Source organism: Oryx dammah, unplaced genomic scaffold, assembly GCF_014754425.2.
Source record: "Oryx dammah isolate SB20612 unplaced genomic scaffold, SCBI_Odam_1.1 HiC_scaffold_29, whole genome shotgun sequence".
Lineage (NCBI taxonomy): Eukaryota > Metazoa > Chordata > Mammalia > Artiodactyla > Bovidae > Oryx > Oryx dammah.
Window position 1 is genome coordinate 54,069,170 of NW_024070213.1, and position 14,806 is coordinate 54,083,975.

At 42.0% G+C, this 14,806-nt stretch overlaps 1 protein-coding gene across 2 annotated transcripts in view; it reads right to left on the reverse strand.

Moving 5' to 3' along the window:
* Positions 1-14,806, reverse strand: part of SLC17A8 (solute carrier family 17 member 8) — a 38,940-nt gene that overhangs the window by 5,123 nt on the left and 19,011 nt on the right. Inside the window, exons 6-10 of one of the 2 annotated variants that reach the window (XM_040234907.1) lie at positions 9,236-9,322; positions 8,500-8,639; positions 8,218-8,367; positions 7,094-7,226; positions 2,628-2,738 (exon numbers count right to left, since the gene is read on the reverse strand). In XM_040234907.1, the coding sequence (XP_040090841.1) occupies positions 2,628-2,738; positions 7,094-7,226; positions 8,218-8,367; positions 8,500-8,639; positions 9,236-9,322 (621 nt within the window). The remainder of the gene's footprint in view (positions 1-2,627; positions 2,739-7,093; positions 7,227-8,217; positions 8,368-8,499; positions 8,640-9,235; positions 9,323-14,806) is intronic. The other variant, XM_040234908.1, reaches the window with a different exon arrangement.

Here is a 14,806-nt window from a genome sequence, read left to right on the forward strand (position 1 = left end):
ATTTTTTAATTGTTTTATGCATCTTGTACTGGGACTAAGATCTTCAAAAGCTTTATTTCCACTAGAACGTATAAGGACAGAAACTTTTCTTTTTTTCACTGCAGTATCTGCTGACTCTTGGAAAGTGTGAAGGAACGAAAGAATGACCTCAGTTCATTGCAATCTCCCAACAACCCGATGAAGTTGTCATTATATCTCTCCAGTCTCTAGATAAGGAAACTGAGGCTGAGGATTTAAATAACTCAGCATTTTTTTTTCTTTTTTTTTTTGTCTTCTGTAAATAGTAAGTACTAAAGAGGGGCCTTACACCTAGGTCTTTGTATCCCTAAACCCAAGTTGTTCGCTTCAAGCTACTTTAAGTGCAAACATTTTTTTCCAATTTAACTATTCATCAGCTCTATTTATAGTTGACCCTTGAACAAAGTAGGTTGGAGCTGCATGGGTCTAGTTACAGGCAGATTTGTTTGTCAGTAGAAAATACTACAGTATTGCAGGAGATGCAGGAGACCCGGGTTCAATCCCTGAGTCAGAAAGATCGCTAGGAGGAGGAAATAGCAACCCACTCCAGTATTTTTGTCTGGAAAATTCCATGGACGGAGGAGCTTGGTGGGGTACAGTTCACAGGGCTGCAAAAAGTCAGATATGACTGAGCAACTAAGCATGCAAGCACGCATGCACAGGATTTGTGGTTGATTGAATCCTCAGATGCAAAATCGAGGATACAGCAAAACCCAGGATGCAGAGGAATACTTTATACTGGAGGCCTTCTCTCACAGCTCAGTTGGTAAAGAATCCGCCTGCAATGCAGGAAACCCTGGTTTGATTCCTGGGTTGGGAAGTTCCACTGGAGAAGGGATGGGTTACCCACTCCAGTAGTTTGGGCTTCCCTGGTGGCTCAGAGGTTAAAGCCTCTGCCTGCAATGAGGGAGACCTGGGTTCAATCCCTGGGTCAGGAAGATCCCCTGGAGAAGGAAATGGCTACCCACTCCAGTATTCTTGCCTGGAGAATCCCATGGACAGAGGAGCCTGGTGGGCTACAGTCCACGGGGTCGCAAAGAGTCGGACTCGACTGAGTGACTTCTCTTTCTTTCACTTGTGGCTGAGCTGGTAAAGAATTCACCTGCAATGCAGGAGACCCGGGTTCAATCCCTGAGATGGGAAGATTCTGTGGAGAAGGGAAAGGATACCCACTCCCGTATAGTCAGAATTTTGACTATGTGGGGTAGGGGATCAGCACCCATAACCCCCACATTGTTCAAGGGTCAACTGTATTTTGATAAGACCAAGGCCCTGTTTAGGAGTCGTTTTGACTAGAGGTCAAACCAGAGGTGCTTTTCTGTTCTAGAATGTTACCACCCTGTTTGATCTTTAAGACAGTACAGAATCATGGAACGAGCTCAGGCATGAAGACCAGGCAGGACACCTTAGTTCTTCCTTTGTCCCCAGTTGTGTAACAATAGGAAAGTCCTTCATTTCCTGAGCTTTAAGTTATTCCTCAGTAAAATAATGGTAATATCATTTGCTTCACAATGTTGTCAGAAATGCAATACATGTCAAGTGTTCCATTAAATGACAATTTTTAGTATTATAATCTTTTTTAAAGATAGGAAAAAAATCCCTAAGTTTTGCTTTTTCATCCAGTTTTGCACAGGGAACTTCTGAAGTCTGTAATATGCTAGCGCTGTTACCTCTCATACAGTAGCTGGTTTCTGCTTCTATAAAATGGGGAGACTGAAGGCCCTAGGGTAGCTGTTAGAATTGCAGGGATTAATACACAAGAGTGGGCTGTGAACAGCCCCCAGCACAGCGTTTGTGCCTGATCAATGTTAGCTCACACCATCATTACTATTCTTCTTAAGTCTTGCTGGCTTAGCAAGTCACATCACCTCTCTGGACCTGCAAGTCCTTGTTTGGAAAATGAAAGCCAAGGAGGAGACAGAAAACTAAAGGAAAATTCCATCCTTAAAACTTTCTGCTTCTATGTGTGTGTGTGCATGTGCTCAGTCGTGTCCAACTCTGCGACCTCATGGACTGTAGCCCACCAGGCTCCTCTGCCCTTGTAATTCTCCAAGCAAGAGTACTGGAGTGGGGTGCCATTTCCTCCTCCAGGGGATCTCCCCAACCCAGGGACTGAATCCACATTCCTGGCACCTTCTGCATTGGCAGACAGATTCTTTACCACTAGCGCCACCTGGGAAGCCCTTCTGATTCTATAACTTTATGTCAAATGACTACATCATTTGATTGTGAGTTAATGTTAGCAGTTCTCCTGTAGGAAGTGAGAATCAAAAGAGTCACAAGAGTCTCTGTTAGGTTGGGTGGCGTGGCGCTAAAGTTTGAAGGTGCCACTTTGCCCAGCAACACGCATTCTGCCCATGTCCCAGAGAGGGTACCTGCATGTTGTCTTTCCCAAAACGGAGAAAGTAGTGATAATTCCAGCTTGGCTGGGCTCCTAAGCCCAGTTCTCAGTGATACTCAAAATCATCCCCACTAGATGAAAATCTCTAGCCAGTGGCCCTGATCCTTGGGAATGGCCTGGCTGCCGAAGGTAGATGCTCAATATCCTTTCCTTCCTTTCTCCCACGTCTTGCTATGGAAGAGATTTGGAAACCCAAAGGACACTTTACCTGAAATAGCAAAACCACTAAATCCTACAGCAAGCACCAGAAAGGAGATAGCCATCCCTTTGGTATGGGAAAAGCCAACCACAAGGAGCAAGGTTGCCTCCATGCCAAAACCTGTGAATGGAAACAGCAGGGGAAAATGTCATTTTCGTGTCAGTCAGCCCAAGTTCATGAATTTATCACAAAGAATCTATTTTCATGGACCCAAGCTTTTAGTACACATATTCTGGCACAATATTTACAATCTTATAGGGATATTTCTTGACTATACGACTTTGCTAATATTACCCAGGTGTTCTGTGAGCTTTCCAACAATTTCCTGGTGTGCCTTGAACACTGTATAGTCCCAGGAGGTACAATGATGCCCATGGGATGAGGAATGTTTATTATCAGTTTTTCATGGGTAGTTCCCCCCGCCATTTCTAAGACCGTCAGTGATTCTCCATTGATTACACAAGTGATGGTCTCTCACAGAAAATGAAACAAAAATAAAATAGTATTATTATTGCCAAAAGTGATTAGAAAGCAGTAGTGAATATCTGAAACAAAAAGCAGAGCCTCACCACCTGTAAAGCATAAGGCAAAATTCTTCCTTTTCAGAAGTTTGCCAAGCCTTCAGGCCTCTTTATAATGCCATGAGATATTTGCACATAAAATACAGTGAGACAGAAGTACTTTGTGCTCCTTTCATTCAAGATAAGTGAATCCAGCACAATAAAAAAGGGTAAGGAAATGATGAAGATCCTTCTCACCAACACACAAAAACACATACGTGTTCAGTTGATAGCAGATAGAAAGATGATATAAGTACTGTTTCCAGGGACAGGAAGTACCCCAGGAGGCAGAAGACAGTGAAATGCCGCTTCATCCTAGAGATCGTCTGCTGATTCCAGACGTAGCTGCACGATTGTCCTTTGAGTTAGCTCAGAGATAACAAGCCCAAATCAAGTCTCTGTCCCCTATATTCACTCCAAAACAGACAAAAAACCACCACCACACTCTTTCTTCTCTCAATTAATCTATCTGCCTGTGTTTAGAACCCAGACTTTATCAGATAGGCCTGCTGGGTTCAGATTCTATCTCAAAATCACTAATGGTGTGATCTTGGACGAGCACTTCATCTCTTAGAGTCCTCATTCCTCCCTGCCAAAAGCTCATAATACAACTTTGGAGCATTGGAAGATTAAATGAAACTGGGTATATAAGGTGTTGAGCAAGATCGCCAGCCATGGGCATGACTCAACAAATGGTAATTGAATATTCAAAGCAGAAATCTCAGAATGAACTTGGACTTTTTCTCTTCTTCAGTTTTCAGATAAGAATCCATGACATTGGCCTTAGAAACATCTGCTTTTCCTTCCCCTAACACTATCTTAGTTCTGGACACCACTCCCTCTCACCCGGACAACTTCAAAAACTTCTTTATTGGTCTTCCTATCTCTTTTTCCTCTGATCCATTCTCTGGATCATTATTTTTATAAACTACAAATCTGATCAGTGCCCCTTTACTTAAAACGCTTGTCAGTGGTTCCATACTAAGTGTCTATAATAAATTCCTCCTGCTGTCCCAGTTTCATTTTCTGTCACTCTTACCCCCTTGCTCACCATCCGAAGCCCATGGAAAGCCCTCTACTGTTGCACACGTCTCTCCACCATTTCCTGATCACAACACTGTTTTGTGCCCGTACTGTATTTCCACAGACTGTTCCTTCACCTGCAGTACTCCTCTCGTATCACTTACTTCTCATTTCTGGAGAAATCTTACTATTGTTTAAAGTCCAGTTCAAATATTGCTTTACTTAGGAAGCTGACAGCCTTGCCAGTCACCACCAGTGAAGCTGACATCTCCTTCTTCTTACTCATTTCATAGAACTTTTCACCATTGCCCTGTAGTTTTTCATTTGTGTTTCTGCCTTGCCTCACAAAACTGTGATATTATCCAGGGAAGGTACTATGGATATAGTACAGAGCCTGGCAAGTAGGTAGTGGGAACTTGATAATTAATGCAAAGGAAAGAAAGGAAAATCAAGATCAAGTTGCAATACAAGCCAAGGCACTTTTTTGTAAACGTTAATAAGTTGCTTACCTTTCTAAATCCATTCTTCAAAACTATTCTAGAAATAGGGCAAGCATCAATGATTGTTTTAGATGGTCATCTAAAGAGAATCAGTGAAATTATGGGCACAGAGGTGCTTTTTAAACTGTGAGCTTCACAGACTCACTGATACACAGAATAAATTAGTACTTGCCAGTGGGAGGATGGAGAGAGGCAGGGGCAGTATAGGGGTAGGGGAGTGGAAGGAACAAACTACTGGGTGTGAGACAAGCTCAAGGATGTGTTGTACAACACAAAGAATATAGCCACTATTTTGTAACAAGTCTAAATGGAACAAAAGCCTCAAAAATTGTATTTAAAAGTTTTTAAATTTTAATTAATCAATATTTTTTTAAACTGTGGACTTTATACCATTACTGGGCATCCATGTCCCATCACCTCATGGCAAATAAACGGGGAAACAATGGAAACAGTGACAGACTTAATTTCCTAAGGCTCCAAAATCACTGCATATGGTAACTGCAGCCATGGAATTTTGCTCCTTGGAAGAAAAGCTATGACAAACCTAGACAGCATATTAAAAAGCAGAGACATTACTTTGCTGACAAAGGACTGTCTAGCCTAAGCTATGATTTTTCCAATAGTCATGTATGGATGTGAAAGTTGGATCATAAAGAAAGCTAAGTACCAAAGAACAGTTGCTTTTGAACTGCTGGAGTCCCTTGGACAGCAAGATCAAGTCAGTTAACCCTAAAGGAAATCAGTCCTGAAGATTCATTAGAAGGACTGATGCTGAAGCTGAAGCTCCAATACTCTGGCTACCTGATGCGAAGAACTGACTCCTTAGAAAAGGCACTGATGCTAGGAAAGATTGAAGGCAGGAGAAGGGGACAACAGAAGATGAGATGGTTGGATGGCATCACCGACTCGATGGAAATGAGTTTGAGCAAGCTCCAGGAGTTGGTGATGGACAGGGAAGACTGGAGTGCTGCGGTCCATGGGGTCACAAAGAGTTAGACACAACTGAGCAACTGAAATGAACCGTGCATCCATGCTCAGTCACTTCAGTTGTGTCCGACTCTTTGTGACCCCATGGACAGCAGCCTCCCAGGCTCCTTTGTCTATGGGATTATCTCAGCAAGAATACTAGAGTGGGTTGCCACTTCTTCCTCCAGGGGATCTTCCTGACCCAGGGATCAAACCAGTGTCTTTTGCGTCTCGTGCTTTGGCAGGTTATTTTTCCCGGTATATAATTCAAATTGTGGAAACAAAATTAATAACAAGTAGTAATGCTAAAAGGGCTCCCCAGGTGGCTCAGTGGTAAAGAATCCGCCTGCTGATGCAGGAGAAGTGGGTTCAATCCTGGAGTCAGGAAGATCCCCTGGAGAAGGAAATGGCAACCCACTCTAGTATTCTTGCCTGGAAGATTCCATGGACAGAGGAGCCTGGCAGGCTATAGTCTAGCGAGTAGCAAAGAGTTGGACATGACTGAGCACACACACACACACACACACACACACACACCATTGTATACTAACTATTTGTGTTTTGGAACTGGCCTGTCTTATACAACAAGGTACATGGCTCAAACTTCCCTTATCTTAACACTATCAGAAAAGTGGAACCAGAAAGTTAATCCCCCCAAAAGAATTAGAATAAAGACATTGTGTGAAGAAAACCTATAAATGATACAATGATTCATCAATAAGAAAAAAAAAAAAAGATTTTTGCCAAATAGTAGACTTTCAAAGAAAGAAAAATCATTTAAGAGCATAAGTGACTCCTATTTATAGTAAAAATGCTAGGACTGTATGTTTCAGGAGCTGAAGGATAAAATTTAAACTTTATGGGTAATCAAGAGATCCTAGGAAGTGAAACTATTCCAAGCTGACAAGAACTAGAATTGAAAGGTCTGAGGAATTTTTTCATTTCATATTAAAACAACCTGAAGTTCACATAGGCAACCAATTCAGCCAGACTAGGACTTTTTTACCTCAGTCACATTTTCCATCTTCTATGTTGTTGTTCAGACAATCAGTCATGTCCGACTCTTTGAGACCCCATGAACAGCAGCATGCCAGGTTTCCCTGTCATATCTTTTAAAAAAATATCTCTTTTTTGGCCACATGACCAAAATAGTACCCCACATCTTAGTGCCCCAACCAGGGATTGAACCCAGGCCCTTGTCAGTGAGAGCAGAGTTCTAACCTCTGGAGCACCAAGGGATTCCCAAATTGTCATATCTCAGGTTGCACAAGCACAGGCTGAATGACCACTAGGCAGGGGTGTGATGGACTTAGGGGCCTTTAAGAGCCTTCTCAGTGCTTAGACATAACCTCAAAAATATGGTTTGCAATTCAGTTTCATCTCATTCTACAAAAGCTGTTTAAGCCACCTATGAAATCCACAGTACCTCCACAGTTCATGATTTTTCTGACAGCAGTTGTGGTCAAAATTTTTCTGCTTCTTAAATAATCAGCCAATTGTCCTCCAATAGGCACAATAATCGTCATAACCATGTGCGGGACTGCTGACAAGAGACCCACCTGGAATGAAAAGAAACAGTGAGCTGTTTTTAGCTACTTCTGAGAGATGTACTTCTTTAAAACCCTCACCATCTCCACTGAGCCCCTCACCCTCACCACCAAATTTAATCATCTAATTATATGGGACTGAGACAGGCCTGAATTTTGTAATGAATAAACAATGAATGAGTGAACAACTTTAAGAATAGACCTATTCATCTCCTCTACCAGATAGGAAGCTCCTGGAGATGCGTAGGTCTATTAAAATCGTTCACAGAGGCCCCACTACCCAGTGGGTGTTTAACTACCTGGCACACGGCAGTTAGACTCTTGGCACAGAGTGAGTGCTCCCTGATGGCAGCCACTACTGGTTGTGCTAGCTCTTCCATAGTCACTTCTGACAGTACCTGTAGCTATGCAGATATCTACCTCTACTAGGCCTCTGTTCTTTATCCTGTGAGAAGGAGACAATACTTTCAGGATGACAGCTTATGTTTTACCATCCACACTCTTTCTACCTGAAACACAGGCAACCTAATAGCAATGGTTGGGGACATTGTAAAAGGTTCTTTCTAAACCATAAAGTACTGGTCATTAGTACTTGACCAGTACTTTAGTACCTTAGTACAGCTATGACTGTGATCTGCAAAATGAACTTTAAGGTTCTTACTGCTCCTCCCTGAATAATTTATAGGAAAAAAAAACACCTCGCACCCTTAAATCTTTTGATCCTTGCCCAATATGCAGTTCTTGAGTCAGCGTCAGAAACACTTTGAGAATGGTGAGAACATAAATCTTTAAAAGCAGCCAGCTTAATACAGCTCTGATCCTTACTAAGAAGAAATTAAATAGCTATGTATATTGTGCATAGAATGCATAACTTGTCTGACCTCCAGGGTATTAGGTGTCACAGAACTATTATGAATTTTGAGCAGTAATGTAATTATTTTATCAAGTAAAGATTTTTGCAGTAGAAGCAAGAGATTTAAAGTTCAAGAATCTGTATGTTTACCTTACTTATTGCAAATCCAAAGACCTCTTCAAAGTAAGCAGGCTGACTTATTAACAGCAAATAAAATGTCCAGCTTCTGCAAAAATTGGCCACAATGATTGCATACACTGGCAATGATGTGAAAAATCTTTTCCATGGTGTATTAAATTTCTAGAAAGTGAAAATACAGTGAGATTTTTAGTGAATATACTGACAGATTATTTTTCTTATGAGGCTAACACAATCACTGAAAGAAATACTTATAAAAAAGAGGGAAGTCTTCATCTCTCCGTCTCCACTTACACTGAGACTAACCAAGTTGGCTCCTTCTCCTATACTTGTCTCTATATAGGTCCTCTCTTCCTGGGATATTGTTGGGTGAGCTGCTGGACACTCATAGGCTTGCAGCAGCCAAAACATGTACCAAACAATTCCTAAAATACCTGCAATTGAAAAACAAAAAGCTTGATGACATCATCTCATTTTCTTCCACCTCTAAATTTGTCAAATTTCAAAGTATTTTCAAATGGCACTATATTCAGCTAGAAGAAAGCATTTGGTTGATTTTTCCTGTCATTATGTTATTAGCTGGTATTTAAAGAAAGATTATGTTCTGCTCATTAAGAAATTTAACTTTTATATACACATTAAATGAATCATCGTTAGACAAGTATTCCATTTATGTGATAAACTTGTCTTAGTGATCCCTATTTTCACACAGTAAACTCTTAAGCCAACCCCATTAGATAGTCAAATGCCATATCTATCAATTACCCAGGTGTGCGTGTGTACTCAGTCACTTCAGTCCTGTCCATCTCTTCATGACCCTGTGGATTGTAGCCCACCAGGCTCCTCTGTCCATGGGATTCTCCAGGCAAGAATACTGAAGTGGGTTGCCATTCCCTCCTCCAGGGGATCTTCCCGACACAGGGGTCAGACCTGCATTTCCTGCATCTGCAGTATTGCCGGGGATTCTTCACCACCCAGCCACCCAGGAAGGCCAGTTACCCATGGGAACTCATGGAATCAAATCACTCACCATAAATATAAAAGACAGAGGCCCATCCAATGTACTGGACCAACACCCCCGCCAGCGGCATGGCAATCACTGCTCCCGCATAGGAACCTGGGACAAGAAAAGTTGAAGGACACTTACCAGGCATCAGGCCAGCCCATCCAACCATTTAGAGCTCAGCAGTCAACCTGCAGACCAATCACACTGAGTGGGAGTTAGGGTGCCTCCGTGCAGAGGAGCTGGCCAACTCCCACCGTGCCTAAAAAGAGGCCCCCAAGAGAGAAAGGTCTCCGGGATACCCTTTAACTTCATCCAGATGCCATGGAAGGATTAGACAGAGATGGCTCAGGCACCTCGATTTGGAATTACAAGAAAACGGAATGAAAAAAATGAGAGAAAATGTGACAGAACTCTGAAAAATTCAACCAGGCACAATATTGGGTGCTGAAGACAGAAAGTGAAGGAACAGGGACTTTCCTGGTGGTCCAGTGGTTAAGACCCCGTGCTTCCATTGCAGGGGGCATGGGTTCAATCCCGGGTAAGGAAATTAACATCCCACGTGTTTGGAGTACAGCCAATAAGTAAATAAATAGCCAGAACATTAAAAAGAAAGAAAGTGAAGGCATTTATGTATCTATCTCTCAGGGTTCACAATTCAGAAGGATTATCACCTATATTTTTATTTAAAAAATTTTTCTTCTCCCAGTTTTATTGAGATATAATTATATTGATGTATAATTCACCTAGGTCTTTAAATAAGGAACTTCAAACTATGAAAGGATCATGCTTTTTAGTGTCTCAATTTTTTTTTTAAATACCAGAAAACTGTTAAATTTCAAGATGGCAGGATGACCAGGATAGCTACTGTCTTCATCCACCTCCTAAATGGGTACATTTTTTAGTTTCTTACTTTGAAATACCTAACCTTGTAAATAGTTACCTGTGTGTGGATGTTTATCTTGTCTAGACAAGATAACAAGGGCTAGAGGCAGTGACCTCACCTTCACTATCTCTTGCAGCTCTGTGATATCTGGTGGAGAGACACGAGCCCCGCGAACTCCCAATAAATATTAACTGAATCAAAAAAATTACTATATGAAATTCTCTCTGGGTATGAGTGGAAAAAATTCTTGCTTCAGCACAAGTGAGCAGCAAAAAGAAATGCTGTATCCCATAACCCAGTGCTAAGGAAGATCTTCAGGAAATGGAAGTTTAGAGAGCTTCCAGACAAAGAAATTAAATCCCATCTTTCCAAGTTGGGCCAAGCTGGCTATGAAAGGCCTGTCCTGGAATCCCGGATCTGAACATCAGGACCCCTGAGGAAGTCTCTCAATTCTTCCAAATCATTTTTTTTTCAGATGGAAGTGAAATCTCTGTCTTACCAGGTTGTTTTGAGGAACAAATAAGTTATTACATGAAGGTGCTCTAATTAAGTGTTACATAAACACCAACGGAGAAGGCAATGGCAACCCACTCCAGTACTCTTGCTGGGGAGGTCCCATGGATGGAGATGCCTGGTAGGCTGCAGTCCATGAGATCGCTAGGAGTCAGACATGACTTCACTTTCACTTTCATGTGTTGGAGAAGGAAATGGCAACCCATTCCAGTATTCTTGCCTGAAGAATCCCAGGGAGGGGAGAGCTGGGTGGGCTGCCGTCTATGGGGTCGCACAGAGTCGGACACGACTGAAGCAACTTAGCAGCAGCAAACACCAACTAGCATAGTGGTTATCACATCTGCTCTATACACAGAAGGTCCTGGGTTCAAGTCCCAGTGGAACCAAGCCAAGAGGGCTGCTTTTTAGAGCTTCCCATGTGGCGCTAGTAGTAAAAGAATCTGCCTGCAGTGCAAGAGACCTGGGTTTGATCCCTGGGTCAAGAAGATCCCTTGGAGAAGGAAATGGCAACCACTCCTGTATCCTTGCCTGGAGAACCCCACAGACAGAGGAGCTGGGTGAGTTACAGTCCATGGGGTCACAAAGAGTCGGACAGGACTGAGGAACTAACACTTTCACTTTCAAACACCAACTGGGCTTCCCTGGTGACTCAGATGGTAAAGAATCAGCCTGCAATGCAGGAGACTTGGGTTCGATCCCTGGGTCAGGAAGATCCCCTGGAGAAAGGAATGACAATCCACTCCAGTATTCTTGCCTGGAGAATTCCATGGATAGAGAAGCCTGGTGGGCTACAGTCCATGGGATTGCAAAGAGTCAGACATGACTGAGGGACTAACACTTCCACTTTCAAACATCAACTATTAATGCTGCTATTGTGTACAGAATGATAGAGCACTTTTAATTTTTTTAACCTCAGACTTCCTCAGACTGATAAGGCAAGGGTTCCAGGACATATCGTCTATAAAGAAGAGCTACAGATCTGATTCCTCTGTGGGTGTGGAGAAGGTGGTCTCCTTTCCCGGAGCAAATACCCTGGGAGTGGGAGGTGGGAGCTCCAGTTTAGATGATGCAAATAGGGAGGGTCAGGGGATAACCATCTATTTAACTTATATGCAGAGTACATCATGAGAAACGCTGAGCTGGAGGAAGCACAAGCTAGAATCAAGATTGCTGGAAGAAATATCAATAACCTCAGATATGCAGATGATACCACCCTTATGGCAGAAAGTGAAAAAGAACTAAAGAGCCTCTTGATGAAATTGGAAGAGGAAAGTGAAAAAGTTGGCTTAAAGCTCAACATTCAGAAAACTAAGATCATGGCATCTGGTCCCATCACTTCATGGCAAATAGATGGGGAAACAGTGGAAACAGTGGCTGACTTTATTTTTCTGGGCTCCAAAATCACTGCAGATGGTGACCACAGCCATGAAATTAAAAGATGCTTACTCCTTGGAAGGAAAGGTATGACCAACCTAGACAGCATATTAAACAGCAGAGACATTACTTTGCCAATAAAGGTCCATCTAGTCAAGGCTATGGTTTTTCCAGTGGTCATGTATGGATGTGAGAGTTGGACTATAAATAAAGCTAAGCACTGAAGAATTGATGCTTTTGAACTGTGGTATTGGAGAAGACTCTTGAGAGTCCCATGGGCTGCAAAGAGATCCAACCAGTCCATCCTAAAGGAGATCAGTCCTGGGTGTTCACTGGAAGGACTGATGCTGAAGCTGAAACTCCAATACTTTGGCCACCTGATGCAAAGAGCTGACTCATTGGAAAAGACCCTGATGCTGTTTGGAAAGATTGAGGGCAGGAGGAGAAGGGGATGACAGAGGATGAGATGGTTGGATGCATCACCAACTTGATGGACATGGGCTGGGTAGACTCCAGAGTTGGTGATGGACAGGGAGGCCTGGCGTGCTGCAATTCATGGGGTTGCAAAGAGTCGGACACGACTGAGCAACTGAACTGAATTGAATATAAGATGCACTGAGTGCTTTCTGTGTGATTTCTAGTACTGTGGTGAGTACTCTGGACCCCTGATTTTATTTAGCCTTTTTTTTCAACCTGGTAACATTGGTACCAGTGTCATCCCCATTTTACAAGAATGCTTGGGATGGGAGGTAAATTTCCTGAGGTCACATGGGTATAAGTGACCAGAATCTAGGTCTGGGAATCCAAAGCCTTTAACCTTAACTGTTTAATAATTCAGTCCTGCTTCTTCCATTCAACAATAGCCAATAATTCCTCATAGCAAGAAGCATTCTTCCATTGAGGAAATTTTACAGTTTGAAATTGTCCTTTCCTGTCTTTTAGACAACTCTTCCTCATCCTTCCAATTGTGGCTGAATGTAATCTCTCACACCCATAGGTCCTGAGCATACCCCAATAGGGCTCTCCACCCATATTGCCCTAACTCTACCTTGATCCCTCTGTGTGGTCAACACAGAGGAAGAGGAGGGTGCTTATTGAATGGCATAGACAGAGAGGAGTAGCTGAACTGGGGATGACAGAGTCCCCAGTTCTGTCCTCACTTTCCATGAAAATTTATATCTTTTTTTCCCCTCCCTGAGCATCAGTCTCATCTACTATAAAACAATGGAGTTAGAAAAAGAATTCAGATTTGTGGCTGTCAGAGGCAGGAGTTGGTAGAGGGGCCATCATATGAAGACAATCAAAAAGCACAAATTGCCAGGTATAAGTAAGTACTAGGGGTGTATCATACTACATAATAAAGAGAACTAAACTGACATATGTTACAAATGAAAGTTGGTAAGACGGGAAATCCTAAGAGTTATCATCACAAGGAAAAAAGATTTTTTGCCTATTTCTTCGATGTTGTATCTGTGTGAGATGATGACCTTCACTAAACCTATTTTGACAAATATTTCATGATGTATGTAAGTCAAATCATTACATTGAACACCTGAAATGTAAACAGTGCTGTATGTCTCTTCCATCTCAATAAAACTAGGGGAAAACAAAACCAAAAAGCTATGTCTTTGAATAAAGTCAGTTTTATTTCTTAAAAAATTAAAATTAATTAAAAAAATGAAGCAATGAGTGTGACTAGATGTTTTCTAAAGACTCTTCCAACTGCAATATTTTTTAAGTGTAAGAATCATTTATCCCCAAGCATGGGTTTACTTCTAATGACATTTTTGCTGTGCTCTTCTTTGAAACCAAGGCCACACCTTAGCTGAGAAATGCAATAAAGCCTATGACCTTGATCAGGTAACTTATCCTTGAGCGTCAAATCATTTCTTAAATTAGCCATTTTAGGGCTATAAAAACACTAAGAATGGGGAGTGGCTGCTAGTGTTCTTGTTTGCTGGCATATCAAAATAAAAGGCCTTATAAGTAAATCATCTGAAGAAAACAGGTCAAGGTCAGCTGGGGCAGAATCTTACATTCTTCTAGAGTTGGTATAAGATCAGTAGGGGAGGTGGAGTTGATCTTGAACTACAAGCAAGAGGACAAAAATGGTTCCTAAGGATGGGGGAGATTAAAGATGTAAAGGCATCTCACCTGTGCATGCATTTCCAAATGAGACACAAAATAGGCACATGGGTGAAAGTTTCACACCAAATTCCCTGGGATCCTTTATTACTACTATTGCTGCTACTACTACTGCTGCTGCTAGCACTATTACTACTTGTGCAAGTAAAGAAGAGAAAGTGAAAGTGTTAGTCACTCAATTGTGTTCAACTCTTTGTGACCCCATGAACTGTAGCCCACCATGCTACTCTGTCCATGGAATTCTCCAGGCAAGAATACTAGAGTGGGTTGCCATTTCCTTCTCCAGGGGATTTTCCCAACCCAGGAATCAAACCCAGGTCCCTGCATTGCAGGCAGATTCTTTAATATCTGAGCTATCAGGGAAGTCCCAAAGAAAGAGAGGGAAAAATAATAAATATATTCAGAGAAGTAAAGCTTCCTCCTTAGCTAAAATGTACAGATTAGCTTGTGTTAGGAAAGATATGCTAGCTTGAAAAAACTAAGCAGACCTAAATTCTGATCCTAATTTTGTGTGGGCCCATTGCTAACTTTTGTGGCCTAAGTCACTTTTGTCTTCTTGGGCCTCTTCCCCCATTAAAAAAAAATTTGCAAATATTGGTGGCAGCACATGCTGTTCTTGTTCAAATATTGATGGGTACCTAGTAGAGTCTTCTGAACACTGATTACTCTCAGAGACTCAT